This window comes from Leucopleurus acutus (genome assembly GCF_964270905.1).
Source record: "Leucopleurus acutus genome assembly, chromosome: 3".
Classification (NCBI taxonomy): domain Eukaryota; kingdom Metazoa; phylum Chordata; class Mammalia; order Artiodactyla; family Delphinidae; genus Leucopleurus; species Leucopleurus acutus.
In genome coordinates this window covers 112,105,885-112,129,977 of record NC_139145.1, presented here as the reverse complement: position 1 = coordinate 112,129,977, position 24,093 = coordinate 112,105,885, and the positions used below count along the sequence as shown (strand labels likewise).

Here is a 24,093-nt window from a genome sequence, read left to right as displayed (position 1 = left end):
TCTCTTTGCCTCAGTTTCCTCCCTTTAAGTTGGGGTTAATAGTAGTAGCTGTCTTTTAGGGTTGTTGTGAAGATTAAATGTTCATAAATGCATCTAGGCTAGTGTCTGTGAGATTATGACATAAACCTTGAAAACCAAGATCTAAATTTTGGAATGGGTGTCTATTTTCAGTAACATGCAATATATATGAATATTTATTAGAAGATAAAGGCACTTTAAGTTGACATTTTGTGCAAAATCCATTATACTTAGTCATTGTTGTCTGGTGGAAATGTGAATCAGGAAAATTAAATAAAGGTGACCGAATTTAGAGCTAAATGCATTGAGAATGAGACATGAACCTCTGTGGTACTTTAATCATTCCCAGACTCAAGATCATGTACTTTCAGTGTACCAGTGTCTTTTGAAATTGTAACGTGGGGTCTAGAAATAGTTATACCGTCTCAAACGCCTAATCCAATAACCTGGAAATTGTTGTTCATTCTTTTACACTACTGAGTGGAATTAAGATTAAGGGCATTAGCCAATCTTGAATGCCATGCTGTGGGAATTTAGTGATTGAAAAACAGAAGTGTTTTGGTAAGTTGACCCCAATTATTAGATAGACTGATGATGATGGTGATGCAAAATATCATATCACAGCAATGGTCTGATACTGAGGAATTACTGATTCAAGACTATGAGTTCTCTAATTTGTATTAACTAGAAAAGAATCCTCAGGGCTCATAGTTGTGTTGAAACATCATGTCAAACATAAGATAAAATGTGAAAAAAAGATCCACTTAACTTATTTTTCAACAAGCTTATTTTATAAACCAGTGTTGAAATTGCTCACTTTTAATTCAGATGTATAGACTTCTGTACATACCTAATGCACACAGTCTCCTATTTGGATATGAGATAAGCAGTTATAGACTAAGCATATTAGTGTATAGTTGCCAAGGAAACATTGGTTATTTTTTACCTCAAAGTTAAAATTCACGGTAATGATTAATATATGAGTTAACAGTGTACTCTATAATTTCTGATTTACAAAATCATTAAATGCTAGAAGCATTTACCAGTGAACACATTATTATCCAGTTTTCATAGCCTTGATTATATCCCTTCTGAAAATGACTCTCAAACCCGCTTGTCCACCTGTCTATGCTGCAGTCTTCCGCTCTGCCCTAACCTATCTGCCTGGATGACTCACGACCGCCCATGGCAAAGCTAGAACTTACTGTCTTTTCCCATCCATTCCCTTTCTGACTTTCAGTTGTTATGCTGCTGAATCCACTGCCATCTCCTGGCGGGGATGACCCAGGTCCTCTGAAAGATCTCCTGTGGCTTGGGTTTCATCCATGGGTCTAATGAATACAATCCTTCTGCTGCCGTTACTTGCCCATCTACTCCTCTAAGCATTCTGCCATGTGCTTTTCTCATTGCTCCGTTATTCTTCATATTTAATTACATGCTGCCTGTGCTCTCTGCCAGTTTGCTCCCACCTACCTCTCCTCCTTCTTGCCCATTCCTTTCACTGGAACCAAGCCTTCTCCCGCCCTCATTCCCCAGTCCCACACCCTCCCCCAGGACTGCCTCGGCAATTCTGCCTTTGTCAAGCAGCCCCACCTAAACACTCATCTGAATAGATGGAATTCAGGGAATCCATAGAAACTTGGGTTCTCTACCCCCAGCACATCTTTAGATCTCTGTAAAAGTAGACGCTGTTTGGAATATTCATATGTTAGTGTAAACATTTTGTGACCCACAATCATAGTTTTACTATTCTAAAACAAGCAACAACAACAACAAAATCGGGAAACCCAGGAAATGTATGAAGAGGAAAATAAAGTTGCCTGCAATCTTATCTCTTAGTGATGACCACTGTTAATATTTAAGTGATAAATAGTCATTTAATAGTTCTTATGAGGCTGAAAGGAGCCTTTGTCAGGCTGCATTTGGGGTAGGTGGTGGATTAAACAAATAGTAGAAATATTACTGGCTCAGGGCATTTCAGAAGTCAGAGGCAAGGTATTTGCTAGCATCTTTTGTAGTACTTTTTGGTTTGATATTTAACTTAGATTAGAATTTTCTCTTGCGGGGAGCAGGCAGTCATTATTAGGGTGAAACTATATAAAGTCTATGCATAGCTTCTCACATTGAATGGAAGACAGTTTTGCTCACAGGAATGTTCTGGGTATAGAATTTATGTGGTTTCTTTTCCATTTAGATTCCACAGAAAATTTTTATCACATATCATTTAAATGTAACCTGAAATGACTGCCCTTTAAAAATAGTCCTTAACTAAATTGCATTGAATTGTATACTTTGTGTATTTTTATAATGTACATGTATTGTACATTCTATTTTTAAAATACAAAGTAAACTGTATTAATGCTATTTATCTACCTTCAGTGCTCCAGGAAAATTAAATTTGATTTGCTTATTATGTTATTTTATTACTCTAATTATATAATATGTACCTTATTCTTATGTAAATAAATTGATTGAGATCAGATTATGAAGGACAGATGGCAGAAGTGCCTCATTCTTTGAATTCAATTTGGCTTTCTTTTAAACTTATTTTCCAGCTTATAGATAATCAAGTCTAAAGTGTTTTACAAAAATAGTAGGAATTAGTGCAACCCTTAAAATGTAATGCATCGTTTCTTCTGCTCAGAGTGCAGGGGATTTACTTGTTCCAATGGTGCATCAAATAAATCCTTGGTATCTTGGGAAACAGGCCCTAGTGTTTTTACATCAGGAACAGCTCTCACTTGACAGAATTTTAATTACTGTGTGTTCTTCACTTTTGTGATCACCAGGTTCTCTTATTCAAGTACCTTCCGTTGAGAGGGGGAAACTTAGTAAAGTTCGCCTGGGTTCATTGTCTTTGAAAAAGGAAGGAGAAAGACAATGCTTCTTGTTTACAAAACACTTTTTAATTTGTACAAGAAGTTCAGGAGGAAAGCTACATCTGCTCAAGGTACTGGTTTTATATGACTATTCCATTTATGTTCCATGCACTTAAGAGGCATTGAGGTTAACTTAATTATGACTTTCCTATGCCTGCTATCATAAAATAGATTGTCAGATTTCATGGTGAGGTAATATACAGTTACCAATCCTGACACTTACTTTGTTGTCAGTTGGATCCAAAGTAATAGAAATGTAAGTGTGCATTGCCATAAAGAAGAGCAATTAAAATCATAACCTGGACAAAATTACTAGTTGGTGACTACTGAGCTACAAAAATCTTGTCAAATTACTGCAGTGTACTGATTATATAATATTTACTAAATGCTCCTTTATCTTGCTTAGTACCAGGAGTGAGCAAACTATGGCCCGCAGCTTGTTGCCTGTTTTTGATAGTAAAGTTTTATTGGAACACAGCCATACTCATTTCCTTACATATTGTCCCTGGCTGTTTTCATGCTTTTTTAGAACAGCAGATTTGAGCAGTTGCGATAGAGATCACATGGCTTGCAAAGCCTAAAAGGTTTACTAGCTGGCTCTTAACAGAAGTCTGCCTATCTGTACCTTCTGTTATTAGTGCCTGAAAATATTATCCAACATCACAACCAAGGCTTCCTACTGCTTAAATCACTTCCTGGTTGGAGAGTTCTGCCCTTTGCTGAGCTGCATTCACTCTACAGGGCTCCTAAGGTGCCATATAGTCTCCCATAGACTGACTTGCTAAATTTTATAAACATTGGGAGTGAGAGTCGGATGTGGGGAAGAACATGAAGTTCAATGAATTCAATTACTTTTACACATCTAAGTTTAATTTTGAACTCTATGAAAAATTATTTATGAAGTACAATTGCTATTTTCTTTTGTGGTAGTTTGAATGTAAGGTTTGCAAATCACAGGTTCCCAACCTGTGAAAGACCCTTAGCCTCTTAATGAAAAATTGGTCTGTTTCCAGACAGGTGGAGTTCTCTCTCTAATAGAATGTACATTGGTTGAGGAGCCCGATACAAGCGATGATGACTGTAAGTCACATACTATCACTTAGAATTATATTAGAATTAAATAGTCCTATGGTTTTTATTCATTCATAGCTAAGAAGAGCTGCTTAAGGAAGCAGGAAAGATGTTAAGAATAAACTCCCTGAATTCATTTATATATGAAAAATTCTGTTGAGCCATTTAACCTGTGACCTGGTTAAACCGTCTTTGGGAATTCACATTTTACTGAATTTGTCTCTTGATAGTGACTGCAGTGGCAGAAAAGAAAGAGATTGCATTAGTGTGTTGGAATTCCGTAAATTATGGAAATTAAAAAAAAAATAAAAACATGAAATGAGAAGGAAAGCAGGATCCTAGTCCTGAGTAACCTACTGATCTCAGTTTCTTCATCTGCTTATGAGCTTAACAAAGCCTTCGCCAGGCCCAAGAAGCACCATATTGCTGAAATGAGATTCTGGACTTAAATGCACATTGATTGTATTACTAAACCATGTGAAAGCAACTATCACTCATATTTTTGTGTTCACATCTAATTGTTTGGTTTACATGTGTTGAAGCCAAAGGTTCTGGGCAAGTGTTTGGACACCTGGATTTTAAAATAGTGGTGGAGCCTCCTGACGCTGCCCCTTTCACTGTGGTCTTGTTAGCACCTTCACGCCAGGAGAAAGCTGCCTGGACAAGTGACATCAGTCAGGTAAGCAAGTGGCTTTGGCCCTAAGTTGGGTTTTGTTTTTGTTTTAAATTTTACAACATAAACTTTTGGGAAGGAGTTTTAGAGTCAATTTATTTTTATTAGAAAATTATATCTGGTTGTTGTGGTCACTACCAGTACCACTGTATGTCTTCATGTATTAAATCATTTGTGGTTGTTGTTTGTTTAAAATTTACTTGAAATGTAGTTATTGCATTTTGTGTCCTGGGCACTTTTTTACAAGCTGATAATGTAGTCACTTGTGTTGGACAGTGTTAAAATTGCCCTGTGAGTAATAAATTCTCCAGTGACCTCACTAGATTTTTTTTTTTTTTCTTATTTGTTACTGAGGTAGGAAAATGGTGAGAGGTTCAGAAAAGGCTAACAAGGACTATGGAATCAAATCAAAGAAGAGATACTGTCTGTAGTATGAAGCCTGCAAATGAGCTCCTATATTTTATATAGAAAAAATTAGGGAACAGATTTGCTTACCTTTCCTTGATCAGCAATGCCCAGTTAGGGAATTGCTTCATTTATTCAGCATTTGAAAGAATGTCAAAACTAGTGATGATTGGACTTGGGCATTCTTCAATCCAATTAACCAATCTAGGTGAAAAGGGAAGCTGTGTAAGGAATTAACCAATCTAGGTGAAAAGGGAAGCTGTGTAAGGAATTAACCAATCTAGGTGAAAAGGGAAGCTGTGTAAGGAAAATATTAAAAGAAAGCTTGATTATTATCTTCAAAGTTGTTAACTCAAGGAAGATTGGGGCAAACAGGAAAGGCATATGCTATAGATCCCATTGTCTTCCTTTTCCGAAGAGCTCATAGTACTTTATATATAGAGTAAGTCCCCTACATACAAACTAGTTCTGTTCCAAGAGTGCATTCATAAGTCCAATTTGTTCATAAGTCCAACAAAGTTAGCCTAGGTACCCAACTGACACAATTGACTATATAGTACTGTACTGTAATAGGTTTATAATACTTTTACACACAAATAATACATCGAAAAACAAACAAAAATTAAAGAAAACATTTTTAATCTTACAATACATTATCTTGAAAAGTAGTGTAGTACAGTACAACAGCTGGGTGTTCTTAGCATACCAGCTACATCACTGCTACTTTTGCACTTGCTTCCGGACATCCTGGGCTTGAAATAAGATACTGTACTACTGTACTCTATATAGCACTGCACAGTAAAGTATACAAAAGCACAACCACTTGTACAGGATACACGCACGTGACAATGTATGCCAGACACATGAACTAACTTACGTGATTGGACATGCGAACACATGTTAGCATCTTTGGAAGTTCAAAACTTGAAGGCTCATGTGTAGGGAACTTACTGTATAAGACTTAGGTATAAATAGAAACTATATCATAGTTCTTCAGATACTTAATTTTTTTCAGAGTGACTGAAAACTGAGGGGAAATAGAAAGAAAATGAATGGACAAAATAATTATTTTTGTGTGTCAAAGAAATTTTACAGTCTCATTTGACCCTTACGGTAGTATTCTGAAGGCTAACAGAAATAGTAGTCCCATTTCACAGGTGAGAAACCTGAGGTTTGGGAGGTTAATAAGCATTTGTCCAAATACACAACTGTGTTGAGTCAGGACTCAAACCTAATCTAGGTCTTTTATTAGCACTCTAAATATCCTCTACTGGAATTCTGGATTTTTACTTCTTTTCTCCCAGGACTCTTTTGATGATGAATAAATAGCTGAAGTGAAGGTGCTGCTTTTCTGGTTAACAAAGGAATGAAAATATGGGCTCTTGTGTATTTGCATAATTACATCCTTGTGGTGATTTATTAATACTTTCATTAGCTCTATGCTGTATGAATTAATACTTTAATTAAGTCTCTGTAGTACATCTTTTACCTGATGAGACTCTGAATCAGCCATTGATTCTATGCACGTTAATTGAGCAATCACCATGTGCTGCCAGGTACTGTGTAGGTACCAGGGATATGGCAACGGTCCCTGCTCTCAAGGAGATAGGCAGGCTAGTAGGGAAGAAAGGGAAGTAGACAACTTAATGCAACAAAATTTTGTATGTGTTGTGAAGCCAAGATGAGTAGGAAAAATAGGGAGAATTGGAGTGTAGGCAAAGATGTTTTTCCAGCTGCTTATAGCTTCTACCTTATGATGTAACTGGGGCTCCTAAGATACAGAGTTGATAAAAGCACTAAGTGATCTTCCTTAGGGGGCCTGGTGAGGCATTGCTAAGAGAGAAAGACCCATGGGGTGCATGAATGATTCTATGCCTGGTCCTTTAAAGAAAGGATCCAATACTTTGCTTCCCAGAAGCCTCCAAGTGATTCTCTCTACTTAGTCTACATCTTGAGTTGAGTATACAACTTCTTCCTGTTTCTCCAAGTTTCTATGACTAATATATTAAGCTGATTATATGTACAATTGAACTGGAGAAGGAAACAACAGAAAATTGTATCTTTCTGAGGGACGATGATATCATTACATGAAATTACTGTGTTCCATAGAGCCTTGATATCGTGTGTCTTTGACACTTACGATTTCAGCCATTCAATAAATATATTTTGGTTAAATAAAGTACCAATACCACTAACTATTTAGGCACTTGTGATATATCATGGACAGGAGGCAACAGCAACAAAAAATTCCCTGACCTTATGTAGCTTACATTCTAGTGTGGGGAAAACTGAAAATAGCAGTATACATAATAAGTAAGTATATAATATTTTATGCCAGAGGGTGATAGACCAGGGTAAGAAGGATTGGGCTACTGGAGGTAGATGGGGGTTGGTACAGTTTTTAAAAGGTGATCATCTTATTTTGAAGAAGACATCTAAACAAAGACTGCAATAAGTGATGGAAATACCGTGTTGATATTGTAATGAAGGGAAAGTCGTTCCCTTGGCAGTGCAGAGGGAACAGCCACTGCAAAGACTCTAGAGTAGGAGGACACTGCATATTCTGAGTAATAGCATGAAGACTAGTGTGGCTGAAGGGGAATGTGCAAGAGGGAAAAGAGAAAAAGAGGAAGTAATTTAAGTGGAGTTGTTAAGTAAGCAGTGGGATATAGATGTTAAGCGCTTGGAGGGAGGTCCAGGTGGGAGACTCTACGCCATTTAGATGGTATTTAAGGCCTGTTGAGATCACCCAGAGAGTAAATGTAGATAGACTGAGAAGAGGGCCATGGACTGGGTGAGGAGTCATGGAGAACAACAAAGAAGAGAAGGAATCAGCAGAGCAATTGGAGGATAGCCAAGAGGACATGGTGTCCTGTAAGTCAAGGGAAGAAAATGTATCAGGGACTGGGGAGTGATTATGTCAGCTGCTACTGAAAGCTGAGTATGGTAGTGAGTGTTCTGAGATGCTTAGTGATTTTCCCAACTCAGGGTTTGAATGGTGAGTGGTAGAGACAGAGTGCTTCACTATTGATTGAGCCCAGCCTACTGCCCAGCAGCCTGCATCTCAACCGGGCTTTGTTCTCCGCTTAAAGCATTTTCATCTTATGGGGAAAATTATGTGCTATACACACGTTGATGGAATTTGTCAGTATTCCAAGTATGCCTCTGGACATATTCATTATTAAGATGAGTCTACAGAATGCTTGAAAATGTACTTTTTAATATTTTATCATGTGTATGTAAAGATATGGACACAAAAAGGAAACCAGAAAGACTCCCAGCACCTAGATCACTAAGTAAATGTTTATCAAAGTGTCTTCCACAGATAATTACTGGAAGGTTTTTTTCTTTTTCTTTTTCAAATTTTATTTATTTTTTCATGCAGCAGGTCCAAAGATTTTTTTAAAAATACAGATTCCTGAAACCACATTCCAGAAACCCCCCAGGTTTAACAAGCTCCACAGATCATTTTTGTGCAATTAAATTCGAGAAACCCTGTTCTGAAAATCAAATGTTTCCACCTCTAAAACCCTCACAATCCTGCTGTACAGAAATAATTTAACAGTTTGGCTCTAGGTGTATATATGCATCATTTTTTGCTTTTTACATCTTTTTATATTCCTGTGAATTCTTCATATTGGTGTCTTCTAATAGCAATATATGTATATTCTATCATGTTAACTTACCACTTTTCTAGCTCTTTCTGAATAATTAGGCATTCAGGCAGTTTCCAAGTTTCAGCATTAATATATGATGTGGTGCTAACCATCTTTGCACAGGGAGTTTCTCCCCTTTTAAAGGTCCCTTGGTGGTGTATCTTACCCACAGCCGGTAAGGCTGGTACAGGGGGGCCTGATCACTTTCATGATTTCATGATACATGACTCGACAGACTGCCCAAACACTCCAAGGAATATGTAACTCATCATTTCACAACATCATCAGCAAGGTATCTATGCAACTTTCTTCTAAGTCCTGCCAACGTTGAGTTTTGTCACATTTGTCACATTTTCCTATTTAATGGAAAAGTGATATTGCTTTCTAGTGGTTTTAATTTACATTTCTGTAATTATCAGTGAGACTAACATTTTCCACTGTTTCTTGTCTGTTTATACCAGATGGACAGTTATCCATTGGAGCTATCCTTACAGACTAGGGAAATGAGCATTTTCTTTCAATCCAAATTATGAATATGTTCTCCATTATTTTGTCTATTTATTTTTGTCACTCTTTGTTTTGCAAAATTTTAATTTTTCCTGGCTTGATTCGATACCACCTTGCTAAACTGTTGTACCATGTTCTACCAATCACGTATAGTTCTTATTTGAGATAACAAAGTGCTGCCTGACTATTGATATAATCCCAGTTTCACATAGAGAACTCTATACAAAAATTAAAATGTTTAGCTTTGTCAGGCCTCTCTCTCTGAAGCTGTAATCTTTAGAAGTAACAATGGCTTGAATGCTTAATTATAATTTTAGTTCCACCAGCAAGGTCATAATTAACCGTTGGTGCCTCCAACAAAATGTGCAAGTGGTTAATGGTCTTGACCAGTAATTCTTCCCTTTTTCACCTATTTATAGGGAAAAATCTGAGGCTGAAGATTTGACCATTCATTTCAATATAGTGCCTTCATTTGTGCATGTCTTACTGTCATACATAATGGTGTATTAAACAGATTTTTCTGTAATTATGGGTACCAACTAAAATGCAGAATTAAAATTCACCTCTGAGCTTCTTGGTTTGGGCAGATGTGTCAAAATACAGGCAAATTTGTAGCACACTGACATGCTTCCTCCCTTAAAATAACTTCTCTGGAATCAATAGGGAATTTTTTACTTTAATATAAAAAGGTGAAATTAAAAGAGAAATTGAATTTACTGTTCTTCCTACTACTTAGAAGTATTAGGAAGGTAAAAAAAAAATATATGGTGACACAGTACACCACTGACTTTGACCAGTTATTTCCTTAAGCAAGACCCTCAAAAAACCTTGCTGGAGGGAATTCCCTGGTGGTCCAGTGGTTAGGACTCTGCACTTCCACTGCAAGGGACACAGGTTCAATCCCTGGTCGGGGAACTAAGATCCCACAACCTGTGCAGTGCGACCAAACAAAACCCCAAGAAACAAAAAATAAATCAAAAAAATTACCTGGGGCTTCTGTGAGTGTACATATTCCCAGGCTCCACCCTGGTCAGAATCATTACAAACTGAACTAGAATAGCCATGACCTAGGAATCTGCTTTTGTTAATATCCTATTAATTTCAAGGTTTATAGTAATTCACATAAATTCAATATATCCTTAAAGATATGTGACATCCTGATTATTTTCATGTCTTTCTTCTTAACTGAGTGAACTGCATTCATTTTCCCAGGACTCAGTCTCTTCTCCCCAACACAACCAAGATATGTGCTTATATGATCATGAATATATACCATGGCTTCCAATATAAATATATTCTGACACACATTCATAAACATAAATTCTGTTGTAGTTTAACTTTTTTCTGGAAGAGAACTCTTTCTTCATTGTAGCAGTGCTGAAAATGCCAAATGGAAGTGAGATAAAAGCAAAATACTCTGGTTGAAGTAGAATTGGTGGACCCAGAGCCCCCAGGAGTCCTGTTTGTTCACACCCTTGCTGTCACTGAAGCCTGTCTATGGAGCCTCCAAGAAATGAGTCCATTTCAAAACCACTCCTCTAGTTATAAAGCAGAAAATAACACACCATTGTAAAGCAATTATACTCCATTAAAGATGTTAAAAAAAAAACAACACTCCTCTATTATAAATATACCGTAATATGTTTTATATATACATGTATGTATATGTGTGTATATATATATATATTTATTTATTTATCCATCGCACAGATAGGTGTGGCAGTTATCAAAGACCTTTTTGTACATTTAAATATGACTTCTTATTACATGGTCTTTTGAGCTATAGTTCAGATTGCATGTACATTTTCTTCTCCTGAAACTTAAGTGTAAGTGAAAATTTCTTTTTCTTCCTGTTGAAAGTAATTTTAATGCTTAACACAATGAATCAGAAAGATTTATGAATAAGATCTGACATTGGATAATAAGATGTTCAAAAGTGGTCACATAAATCTTCTCTTTTGGATCTAAAACACTTATCCCAAGTTTCAATTCTGGCAGTATGGAGGACTGCATCGATTTAGATCCCTTCTAGCTACAAACAAGAAATGTTTAATACATAAAATCAGTATAATAAAAAATTTAATACATTGGTGATATTTACAGATATAAAGGGAAATCTCTAGTTGCCAGAAGTAACAAGGGAACTTAAAGTCAGGGTAGACAGCATGTAAACTGAAGACATAGAGACTTGGGAATGATTTTAGTTTGGATATTGGTCCCACGCCTGAGGAGTATTAACAAAAGGAGCGAGGGTTAGCCTTGGGCCCCTTAAAGGAATTGAGATCCTTGTTTGAAGCCTGGGCATTGGAAGGCTGCCCCATCCATGAAATAAGAACTCAAAAAACCCATTAGGCCAGGAAAGACATAAGGAAGTTTGTCTTTGACTTGGGTTCTGAATTTTCTTTTAATTAGTTACAGTATTCACATGGTGTGAAAATTCCAAACTGAGAAATTAATGCAAAAACAATATTTGGACTGTTGCTAACCCAAAATGCTTGGTAGAAGCAAACACAAAGTCACTGCATTAGCAACACCTCAACAGTTCAGGGCTCATGACAAGGTGCTCAAAATCAAGAATTACAAATCTTGTGAGTAAACGATCTATCAAGAGCGAGAGAAGACATAGTGAGCAGTATAATTAGCACTGCTGGAACTTCAGATAATAGAGTGATAACTTAGAAAAGACTGTGAAAAAGAATGTTTAAAATATAATAAAGCTATGAAAGGAAGGAAGGGAGGAAGGGAGGAAAGGAGGGAGGAAGGGAGGAAAGAAGAAGGAAGGAAAGAAAAGAATAGATCACTGTGTAAAAAGGACCAGGCTGATCAGTCAAAGAACCAAATAGAAAATCGAAACATGAAAACTGTAGCCCTAAGTCATCCTAAGGCTGTTGTCTGTGTAACTATATTATTGCTTAGACTGTTAAAGGAGACTGAAGGAACACTATATACTTGGCCCCAATTCTTACCAAACACCATCTCTGCCCTCCCACTTCCTGTGTTGATTACCCAAGTGGCATCCTCATTCTGCTCAGAAACAGTGAGAGTGAAAAGTCTAAGGAATAGCTAGAAATGTCACTGGGGTGAAGGATCACTTAACGCCTCCTTCCTTTCCCTGTCTGCGTGCAGTATCTGTCCCCATACAATCTTTTCCCCCATTCCTCCAAACCCCACACTCATAGTTTGATAAGAACAGGGATAATGTTAATCCATTTTCCCACTGGAATTAGGAAAGTGAATTTAAAGTAGTTTACCTTATTCATCTTTTTAAAAAATATTTATTTATTTTGTTGTGCCGGGTCTTAGTTGCAGCAGGTGGGCTCCTTAGTTGTGGCATGAGAACTCCTAGTTGCAGCATACATGTGGGATTTAGTTCCCTAACCAGGGATCAAACCACGGCCCCCTCTCTCTTACTGTCTTCTCCATTATAAACGCACACACCAGCCAGCCTCATCTCTTCATTTTCCCCTGTTTGTTCATGCTTAGAAATGGAGTCGTTGGCGTCTCTTTTTATCTAGCCCTGACTGAGAGCTCTCCCTTTGAGGTCCTGTGGCTGTTCTGAGGCCTAAGAGGATACCCCACCTACTGGTAGCTTGGTTCACTGGTGGAAACATTGACTCCATACAACTGGATACTAACTTAGGATATTGCAGTTTCAGGACTTATGGAAGAATACCATGTCCAACTTCCTGCTGCTCAGAACTGATAGGGGGAGCAGCATTTATTTAGCCTAAAGAAAAGCAGACTATACGTACCCTTTTCTGAAGAGAGTGAAATCTGTGCTTGGAACCAGACGAGCAAAGGCAGGCCCCCATTCTTTGGGGCCCACCACAGAGTGGTTAGTCTGGAACTGTACTCTTCATCCAGTGTTGAGGGAGTTTATAAGAAATGGTTTGGTAAAAACTGCGATTACTTTAAGGATGTTGTTGAGGATAATGTTCGCAACATTATTCAGTGTTTTCTTTATGAGAACCCATGAGATAATTTTCCTCTGGACTCAGACTAGGATGAATTGAGCTTCTATTAAACCATGAATTTTGTAGTTCATCATGTGGCCCCCTTTGAGTTGGCTGTTCCGTAGCTCAGCTAATTTTGAGGACCATGTATAGCAAGTGTTTGGGACTTCTCAACATAAAGTACATGTGGTGGATTGATCCCAGGCTTCATCTTATTATTTTCCACCCTTTATCCAAATCCTCTCTAATTTTCTTACTAATTTTGACTTTGTCTTACTATATGTGTTTTTGTAATCCACCTATGGGAATAAGATATAGTATAAACTCACATGTAACCTAATTTGTAGTTAGATAACCATAATTATTCATATAAAAAGATAACTCCAAATTCCAGGTGCTTCAAGAAATGAATTGAGGGGAACTTTAAAATATTCTACTTTATTCCCAGAAGTTAAGATCCTCTATACCTGGTCACTGAAATAACGGCATAAGACATGAGGAAACAAAATTTTAAGGAAAAACAAGCCTGAAAATGGCTGATATGCTAAGTAGGGGATCAATAGTTAGGGGATGCCAGTGACCCAAAGTTTCTTATATGCATAGTCATTCTTTTATTAGACATTGAGGTTTAGGATAAACCCTGAGTTCAAGAGCTCTGTGAAAGCACTTGGCAATCAGCTTCTTCACACCATTTAATTACAGTCATAAAGTACTGCATGGTATCCTAGTAACTAAAAGTAATTTCTGATTTTAAAGATTGTTTAAATCTCAAAATAAATCCTTCTCTAACCCAAAGTAATTGCAAAGGGAAATTTTGAATTGATAAGACATAGATATAAATTAAAAAGGTAGAGAAAATTAGCAAAATTTCCTGAAAGAAAAGAGAAAGGAGATGAACAGGGCTTTATGTGTGCCAGAAACAGGAGAAATTATACAATACATCCTCACCAAACTAACACGGTGCCGGTAGAAACTGCTAGAGAAGCTAGTAAAATGTGGGAATTTATTGGCAAAAAGCACCGAGAAGCAGGCACAGAGCTTCCTAGTGAGAGAGAAGATGAATTCCATCCAAGCAAGCCACCATTTCTGCTCTGCCTGCCCCATACCACCCACTAGGGCAGAGAATGAATATAGCAGAGGCAGTTTATACCTCACTAGAGGTGTAAACTTCTCAAGTAGTGCTGGGACTGCCAGAGAATTGTGCCGATGTGACATTGTGCTCAGAATCCTTGGGAAACACATTCTAGGAAAATGTAGCCCTTATATCCATCCTCAGGCATTTGCCAGGTGCACAGTTTTGGTATTTGGATATTGAATCTGTTCATCAATGTGTAATGTTTCTCTGCCTCTGTGTGTGTGTGTGTGTGTGTGTGTGTGCACAAATGAGAAACTGAATTGTTTTGTGATTATAAATAATTCTGGGAAGATATGCTCCGTCTAGGTTTTCATGTGGGTTTTAACTGTCAATTTTTTAATTTCACAGTGTGTGGACAACATACGGTGTAATGGTTTAATGACTATAGTGTTTGAAGAAAATTCCAAAGTTTCTGTGCCACATATGATTAAGTAAGTGTGATAATCCTTTCTCTTACATTTTAATCAGGATCAAATTGGTAGAGAATGTAAAACCCTGAATAAAATATTGTTTCAGTAGGCTTCTGCTTCCTACTCTGAATATGTTTGACAGTAATGTGAGTGATAATTCATGATATGCCATTATAAATAATAAGACTATCACAATGGTTTTTCAGATTCATAGTTTGTTGACTCACAGCATAGAAAAATAGTTTTTCGTACTGTTTAGATGCCTTCCTCTGTACAAAAAACCTTTCAAAATTTTCAGGTTCAGTGGATGGACCTAGAGATTGTCATACTGAGTGAAGTAAGTTAGACAGAGAAAGAGAAATATCTTATGGTATGGTATCGCTTATGTGCGGAACCTAAAAAGAAATGATACAAATGAACTTATTTACAAAACAGAAACAGACTCACAGACTTAGAGAACTAATTTATGGTTACCAGGGGGGAAGGGTGGGGGAAGGGGACAGGTTGGGAGTTTGGGATAGACATGTACACACTGCTGTGTTTAGAGTGGATGGCCAACAAGGACCATATATAGCACAGGGTAAGCTGCTTTATATTATGTAACAACCTAGGTAGGAGGGGAGTTTGAAGGAGAATGGATACATGTATATGTGTAGCTGGGTCACTTTGCTGTGCACCTGAAACTGTCACAGCATTGTTAATCAACTATACTCCAATATAAAATAAAAAGGTTTTTAAAAATTTCAAGTTCAATAGGTAAAGTTGTGATAGCCAGATGTGTCAGAGGGTGGACAAAAGTTTGGCAGATTCTTTTGCTGTCTTCTCAGTGGGTGTGAATCATATTAGTCAGATTTGGTTGTAGAGATACATTTAGATTTTGAAGACACTCAACATGAATTAACTGACTTTTCCATGGTACCATTTACCCACAGCCTGTATATGGATTTGTCCCAGAGGCTATTGCCCAGCCCTGCCATCCTGCTCTCTATATGTTTTGTTAACAAAGCAAATCCTAGAGAATGGACTTGAGGACACGGGGAGGGGGAAGCGTAAGCTGGGACGAAGTGAGAGAGTAGCATTCACATATATACACTACCAAATGTAAAATAGATAGCTAGTGAGAAGCAGCTGCATAGCACAGGGAGATCAGCTCGGTGCTTTGTGACCACCTAGAGAGGTGGGATAGGGATTGTGGGAGGGAGATGCAAGAGGGAGGGGATATGGGGATGTATGTATATGTATAGCTGATTCACTTTGTTATACAGCAGAAACTTACACAACACTGTAAAGCAATTATACTCCAGTGAAGATGTTAAAAAAAAAAAAAGAAAGTGATCAACACTGAAAAAAACAAAACAAAAACATACAAACAAAAAAGAAGCAAATCCTATAATTTAATTATGATCACTAAGGAAACTAGTTTTAAGATGAGAAGTTATATCAATAACTGCGTGCCATAGCTCTCTATATTAATGCTTTTGTCTCTACATACTTTTTTGTTTCCAAATTCAAAAATTGTTTTAGGAGGATTTTCAAGCTAACCAAATTGTTCCCTACTCTCATTTTTTGGTTATTTGCAGTCCAAATTCTAAGAATAAAATGTATTTTTAAAAGCAGTCCTGTTATATCTTTCCAAAAAAGTTACATGAAACTAAGAAAATGTTTGTCTTCCATGCCTTTTTATGTGGACTTTTTTTAGGTCTGAGCTGTTTAAGACAAAGAAACAACATCAACTTTTCTCTTCTGATAGGTATTAATTATAATTAACATCATTCCAATGGTATAAACTTTAAAACTTATTATTGTATCAGATGAAGTCAGAGTACATTATACTAGTGCCATAATTACTACAGAAAAAATATAAAAGGATGATACTGTTTTAAATTGCTAGTCAAATTTTAAAATATTTTGAGTAGGGTCATTTTAAAACCCTTGGGCAAAGATTCCTTTAGCATTCAGTTTTCTAGGTTTTTAATTTAGTATAGTTTTAAAAAAAACAAGTCAGTTAAAAATGTACGATACTAAAATTAAAACCAAGTATGGAATATTAAGTCAAAAGTTTCAAATTATGAGTTAATTTTTAAGTTCACATCACCAGGTTAGTTTTCTTATTAGTTTTCTACCATAGTATTCTTATTTTAATATTTCACAAAATAATATATATTATCTTAATTCCTTATTAAGAGTACTTTCGTGAAGCTTAGACAGCCATGAAAGTCCAATCTGCTTTAGAATGAGAATAAATAATAACTTGGTGGCCAAGTTATAAGCTCCTAAACCTTCGGGCAGCTGCACACCCACTATGTATACATTTTGTTCACTTTAAAAATTAGTACAGAAAAAAGCTTTAGTTCTGTGCCTGACCAAGTTACGGCTGGCGCCTGAATGCATCTTCTTTCCTCTGTGGTGGCAGTTTGACTAATGCCCATGTCCAATCTCATTTGTATTGATATAACTGTCTCCTGTACAGACCAAGACTTTCCTGCATTTGGGTGCACAGGGAGGGTCACTGCAATGAGTTGGAACCACTCTCCTGGGAGGACAGAAACCTGTATCACGGGCTGTAGGGATTTCCCATTGGAGCCACACATGTTTGGATGCCCATCTGTACTCTACTAGATATATTCCCAAGGCAGAGTTTCATGTATTTCATATCTTTCTTCCTTCTATTTTTCCCTGCTTCACTGAGCCTGGTTCTCCTCAGTCAGAGAAAAGAGGATGATTTTGCAATCTCTGTTCCTTCTGATAGTCTCCTCCATGGCACTAGTCTACCCTAAATTCTGTATTCTTGCCTCCTTGCACATCTCTCTGGCTACATGCAATGAGAAAAAAAAAAAAAAAAGATGTTTTACAGAGTTAAAAGAAAAAATTATCCTACCCTAATGGCATTACCTTGCAGGCACTCACTTCCTTTTAAAACTTACTAATTACAATAGGTGATTTGGGTTTGATGTCTCAAAATTACTTTTTTAAGTGTTTACCAAAAAGGAGTTGTTATTATCATAGGAGGCTTAAGTAACGCATTGTATCTTCTCGAGGGTCCCTTAGGAAATTAAGATTTCGTTCAATGTAATAAAAGAAAATTAAATAATTTCCTAATATTTAATTTCTTTTCTTTACTTGAAATGAAACTGTAGTAATAACTTTGAAGGACAGTGGTGCAATTAGTCAGTTTCAATTTCATGTTGGCTACAATATATTTTTTCCCCTAGTGTTTGGTTAAAGTAATTATAGTCAAAAGATGCAAAAAAAAGAAAAAGATGCAAAGCTCAAAACTACGAATAGAATGCAAAATCATGACATTTATTAGGTGATTATATCCCTTTAAGTGATGTTTTATGCTTTATGTATATAGGCTAACGCTTGCTTTCTTTTAATAATAGTTGCCCTCAGTTTTCTTAGAAAATAGAGATTTTAGGTGGGAAAATGGTGGGAGAAAAAGTGATTACCTCGATTAGCCATCCTCTAGACAGACTGGTTGGTTCATAAAAGTTTCTAAGGTCTTTTAACAAATGAGAAAGATTAAGAACCAGAAAAGTAAAGTTGGTTGAGGGTCACATACTAAGTGCAAAAAGGAGCCATGCTATTTTCAAGAATCTCAAAAGATGCACTTATGTATTTTCGAGATCAGTGATGTGACTAAAACTAACAGGCCACCCTTAGTTCCTCACCAGAAGTAAGCTACTCATTTAAAATGCTCTTTCAAGCCTGCAAATGAAGTCCTTCCATCTGCACTGAGCTTACTTTGGGGTGGAACGTTTCCAAGAGCAAGCTAAGGAAGCTATTGATTTCTTTTCATCCCAAAGAAAATAAATATATAACTTAAAATCCCTTGAAGTGCTGAAAGGGCTAATTAAGGGCACTCACAACAAGCCAGCTGATTCTTAGCAAGCAGCTGCCTCACTGAACATCACTGGCCCTGTAGTGTATCCTTTAATCAAGTGGTGAAATCCAGGACTTCATTGACTATCTGTTCTGACATGCTGCCATGAAGGGGGACATGGGGTCTCAGATGGGAATGTGAAGGCTACGGGCAGTCTTAGCGAAGGTATGCATTTCTTTGAGCCCCACTTGGATTCAGCCTCAGCTTCCAAGCTTTTCATCTAATGAACTTGGCCTCTATGCCGGCTTCTTTTGCCCTTTCTAACAAAGGTGCACCATGGGCTGAGGGCTCTGCGCACAGCCAAGGATCTCGAGGGCTGCCGTGTGAATCCTCCCTCCAGTTTGCTGTCCACCTGGCGAGGCTGCCGCAGGCTTCCAGTGCAAGGGCCTCAGGGTGATGGGTTGAGGAGGAGCCAGGTGGGAGGTTTTAGAGAATGAGAAAAGCCCAGCATTGCAGGTGGGCAGGTGGGCACTGTTCAGGGGGAATCTTTAGAAGAGTTGACTGCCTATATTACAGCCATTACTTTTTTTATGAAGACATTTTAAACACTGCAGAATATTGAAAATGTAAGGAAAACACAACATTTCACACAATTTATGGATTAAATTGTAATCAGAAAATGGTTGGCCTTAAATGCATTTATCAGCCAGAAAGAATGAAATGGATTAAGCATTCTTTTTCTAACATTCAAGAAGTTAGAAAAAGAATGACAAAAATCAACTGTAGGAAAGTGTAGGAAGGAAATAACTAAGATAAGAATGGAGATTAATAAATTAAAATATAGAAAAACAGTAGAATTGATCAATCAAAGAGCTGGTGCCAGAGGGAAAATACCTAATAATATAATCTATTAGTTTAATCAAGAAAAAAGGGGGAAAGCACAGATGTACAAAATTAGAAGCGAGGAAGAGAAATAACCACAGATAACAGCAGTGATATTTGGGTCTCCTCTTCCTCCCCACCCCTCTGTGGGGAGAATGTCACGCGCTACTATTTTTTTTTTTTTTTTTTTTTTTTGCGGTAGGCGGGCCTCTCACTGTTGTGGCCTCTCCCGTTGCGGAGCACAGGCTCCGGACGCGCAGGCTCAGCGGCCATGGCTCACGGGCCCAGCCGCTCCACAGCAGGTGGGATCTTCCCGGACCGGGGCACGAACCCGTGTCCCCTGAATCGGCAGGCAGACTCTCAACCACTGCACCACCAGGGAAGCCCCAACCTGCTACTTTTTAACCACACTTCTGATATTCTGATTTGAGGGCATAAGCAGTGCCCCTCCTAAATAGGGCTTTGGCTTTAATTTCCTAATAAAACATGATTGAACCAGAGAAAGAAGTGAGGGGTAGCAGAATATGCCACCCTATAATATGCCACTGTGGCGTATTGATTATGTTGAGCTATAGGTACTTGAGAAACAGCAAATGCAGAGAGAGGATTTTTCTGAATTCTTCTCATCTGCCTGAAGACAGATTCTCCAAAAGGAACTCAGTTGTCGTAAATCCCCTTCCCAGGAGTTTCACCAACCATGGAAGATTGACAGTAGTCACAGGAAAGACTAGATGTTGACATCACACCCAGGCAAACTGTCACAAACTATCATACCTTCCATCTATTCTAAGGGTTCATTCATCTTTCCTAAAAATCATTTACTCTCCCCTGAGAGGCCTACATACCCCCCACCTCCCTTTCCCTATAAGATGGTATTTAAGTCTTGAGTTCTAAGCCACCTCTGTGAGTTTCTCATTTTTCCCTGGTTATCTCCCATGTAAACTTGTTTATTTTTCTCTTGTTCATCTGTCTTTTATCACAGGGTCTCAGCCAACAACTCAGGAGGGTGGAGAGAAAATTATTTTTCCTCCCCTGCAGAAGTAATTCACAGAGTGAAATGAATTATTAACGTCTCCACAATTAATTCTGAACTTCCTAAATTATAATGGCACATTTGATGTTTTTACAGCCCTGCTTTGTTGTATGTAATATGTCCTATCACATCTTTCATCAAATGTAAGGGGAAGCCCAGACACGAGTATATATTTACAAATATTGAGATACTCAGGGGCTGAGAGGCAGCCGCGCCCTGGTTTTGTCCTCATGTTCCTGCCTTGTGCGTAGGTCTGATGCCCGTCTTCACAAGGATGACACTGACATTTGCTTCAGTAAAACACTCAACTCCTGCAAAGTGCCCCAGATCCGTTATGCCAGCGTGGAGCGCCTCTTGGAGCGACTGACAGACCTGCGGTTTCTTAGTATCGATTTCCTCAATACCTTTCTGCACACCTATCGGATTTTCACGACGGCAGCCGTGGTGCTGGGGAAGCTTTCTGACATATACAAGAGGCCTTTCACCTCTATCCCCGTCAGGTAGGCCCGGCACTACCCTGTGATGAAAGTGTGGCCCACCTGGTCCCTGGGTCTCCGTGCCGATGGGCAGCCCTGCTCTGCAGGGCACTGGCTTGCCTTTGAACTTGCCAGGCCCCGCCAGTAGAAGCGGGGGAGTCGAGGTCCCAGACAGTTCCCGAGGGAAGCAGTTGAAGTTTCCAAGTGGCCTTTGCCTGCTCTGTGAATATTTGGAAGATAACTCTATTGTTTGGGGCTTTTCTTTCTCCTTTTTTGTTAAATTGCAGGCCCTGATTCAGTAGGCCTGGAGTGGAGCCCGTTACCAGTGTTACTTGTCTTTGGACCGCAGTTTAGTAGCAGGGGATTAGACTACGCCTAAATACTGTCTGTGTTCCTTTGGCAAGTGTGTAGTATACATGCAGCATTTAAATGAAGGTGAATCCAGCAACAGAAGTATGATGATATTGTGGCCTTTTAATGTAGGGAGCATGTTCCTGAATGACATCAGGGGACTCATTTTCACTTGGCTACAACCTGTTAATAGCTTTTGCTCTTATTTTTAGGTCGTTGGAATTGTTTTTCGCTACCAGCCAGAATAGCAGAGGTGAACACTTGGTGGATGGCAAATCCCCGCGCCTGTGTCGCAAATTCTCTTCCCCCCCACCACTGGCTGTGTCCAGAACGTCCTCCCCAGTGAGGGCCAGAAAGTTGTCCTTGACTTCTCCCTTGAACTCAAGGATAGGAGCGTTGGACCTGACCACCTCCTCAGCGTCCAGCAGTCCCACCACCACTCACAGCCCTGCTGCATCCCCACCACCACACACTGGTAAAGTACCGCTGGATCTTAGCCGAGGCCTTTCTTCTCCAGAACAAAGCCCAGGATCTGTAGAAGAGCATGTAGTTAACCCCCGCGTGGATCTGTGTAACAAGCTAAAACGAAGTATTCAAAGAGGTATTATCCAGCTGCCATACCCCGCATTTGCTGGCCCCCTGTTTCCCCACCATTCCTTCTGGAGCCCTAGTTTCCTTTCTTTACAACTTTCCTACTTCTGCATAGAAAGTAGAATGAATACAATGGCTAGTTAGAAAAAATTCCTGTAGTTCCCTCTAGCCTTTGTGGAAGGAGAGCTAGGTTAGCCGCCTTCTATGATAAAAGGCTAATTGCAGTCAGTTGTCTATGGAAGAATGGTGTCATCTAAAGTGTTATCACTGGAAGGTTCTTGGTGGAATTAAGGCTGGTTGGCTAAAGAGCATAGCATGATATTTGGCATAGAGATAGGTTGCCATGGTCCTCATCCATGACGTTGAGCCTCAGAGCCTTCTCCTCCTCCAGTGTCTACCTTAAGCACCTGTACTGCTTCCAGCCTTTCCCTGCTAATGTGACGACCTAGCCTGGAAGCTAGGTCATTAAGATGACTTCTTCAGTTTAGTTTCCAAGGCAACACTCCCTATTACAACAGAGATATAGGGAGAAAAGTTAAGTCTGAGAAAGTGTTCATTTTCCATGACACAACCGAAGTGGTTTTTAAAAATGTGAATTAGATCATCTGGTTTCCTGATTAGATTCTCTAATGACTTCCTATCACACTTAGAATAAAGCACATTTATCTTCCCAAGGCCTTCAGATCCTATGAGACTTGGATGCTGTCTCTCTCTTTAACCCCTGCTCCTGCTACGCTCCCTCATCGGCTAAGCTACAGTCACATTGATTTCCTTTTTGTGTCTCAGAAACACCTGGGTCATTTCTGCCTCAGGGCCTTTGCACTTGTTTATCCCTCTGCCTGGACAGTCTTCCTATATAAGCTCATGAGATCAGCAACCTTGTCTGTCTTGTTCACCTCTGTACTGTCAGTGCCTTGGCCAGTGCCTGGCAGGTAGTAAATTGTTAAATGAATAAATCAGGCAAAGCTCTCAGGGGACTAATCAAGGATTCCCGTGGCACATCTCCCTACTCTCCTCAGCTTGGTACAACATAGGGGTTGGAGGAGGTCATCCTTGTTCTTTTATAATCCAGTGTTTCTGTGATGAAAATAAACAAGATTTCATGGCCAAGTTAGCAAACAGCTTTTTTTTTTTTTTTTTACTATATAGTACCTGATTTCTTTACTGATAACATAATAAAAAATTGGGCAATAAGTCAGACAAAGTGTCCAGATTTTAAAGAGGATCACCCAGATGGAAGCATAGACCCCTGCTTTTCTACCTGCTTCAAGATTCTATGTAGTTTCTAGCTCAGATCACTTAAATAAGCTTTCTGAGTGAAGTACTTAATGGAATTTTAACTGGAGCGGTTATCATCATCAAAAGGAGCACCCATTTAAACAAGAAATTCTTGAAATTGACACGTTAGCAACTCAGGAGGATGAAAGGGGGAAGATAATTAAAAAGTCATTAGAACAACAAGCTTTAGTAGAATCAGGATGGATTTTTCTTGGGAATAATGAGGTGATGCACAAGGTGACAGGTGCATCTGGGGTTTGATCCAGGCCAGTGCTTGGGAATCTCCAAGGTGGGAATGACTTTGGGAGGCTTATCTCAAACCTCCCCTCTGGGCCAGAGCGCCCTGGGAAACACAGGAACTTCTCAGAATATGGAAAGTTCTTTCCCCTTCCTTTATTGGATTGTACTAAATACGAGAGGGGAAATCTGGAGGTAAGTCTGGTTTCTCATGTTATTTTGAGTTAGGGGAGCTTTAGGAATAAGTATTTTAGTGCCAGACATTTGTGACTGAGGCTTTGGTTTGATTGCCCCTGAGGCTGGGATGAGAACACAGTAAGGTCTGTTCAGGAGTGATTGTGTGACCACCTTCTCTGTGCAGGTTGCTGTGCTACAGGGTCCATAATGGTAAATAAGATGGTTCCCAGGCCCCTTATATATAGTTCCCTGGAGAAGGTGGACAAAACATAAGTATAAGGGCAGATGGTACAAGAGGTATAGATGGAGTGCTCCAGAAGGTGTAAAGCAGGGAAGATAATGTTTGAGCAGAATCAGGAAGTGTCATTGACATGAGCCAAGAAGAATGGATAAATGGGTTGTGTTGTGGGAAAAAAATGGGGCACCAGAGGATGGTCATGGCCCAGGACTCATGGCCCAGGTCTCAAGTGAGTCCCTGGGACAGGCCACCAAGTGAGGGTCCTCGGCTATGCGCAAGAAAGAATTCAAGAGTGAGCCA

General features: G+C 38.8%; 1 protein-coding gene across 2 annotated transcripts in view; it reads left to right on the top strand.

Moving 5' to 3' along the window:
- Positions 1–24,093, top strand: part of RASGRF2 (Ras protein specific guanine nucleotide releasing factor 2) — a 227,838-nt gene that overhangs the window by 103,330 nt on the left and 100,415 nt on the right. Inside the window, exons 10-15 of one of the 2 annotated variants that reach the window (XM_082836364.1) lie at positions 2,808–2,968; positions 3,911–3,977; positions 4,511–4,647; positions 14,646–14,728; positions 20,697–20,945; positions 21,485–21,747. In XM_082836364.1, coding sequence (XP_082692490.1) covers positions 2,808–2,968; positions 3,911–3,977; positions 4,511–4,647; positions 14,646–14,728; positions 20,697–20,945; positions 21,485–21,747 — 960 coding nt within the window. Of the gene's footprint in view, positions 1–2,807; positions 2,969–3,910; positions 3,978–4,510; positions 4,648–14,645; positions 14,729–20,696; positions 20,946–21,484; positions 21,874–24,093 lie in introns of both variants that reach the window. The other variant, XM_082836363.1, reaches the window with a different exon arrangement.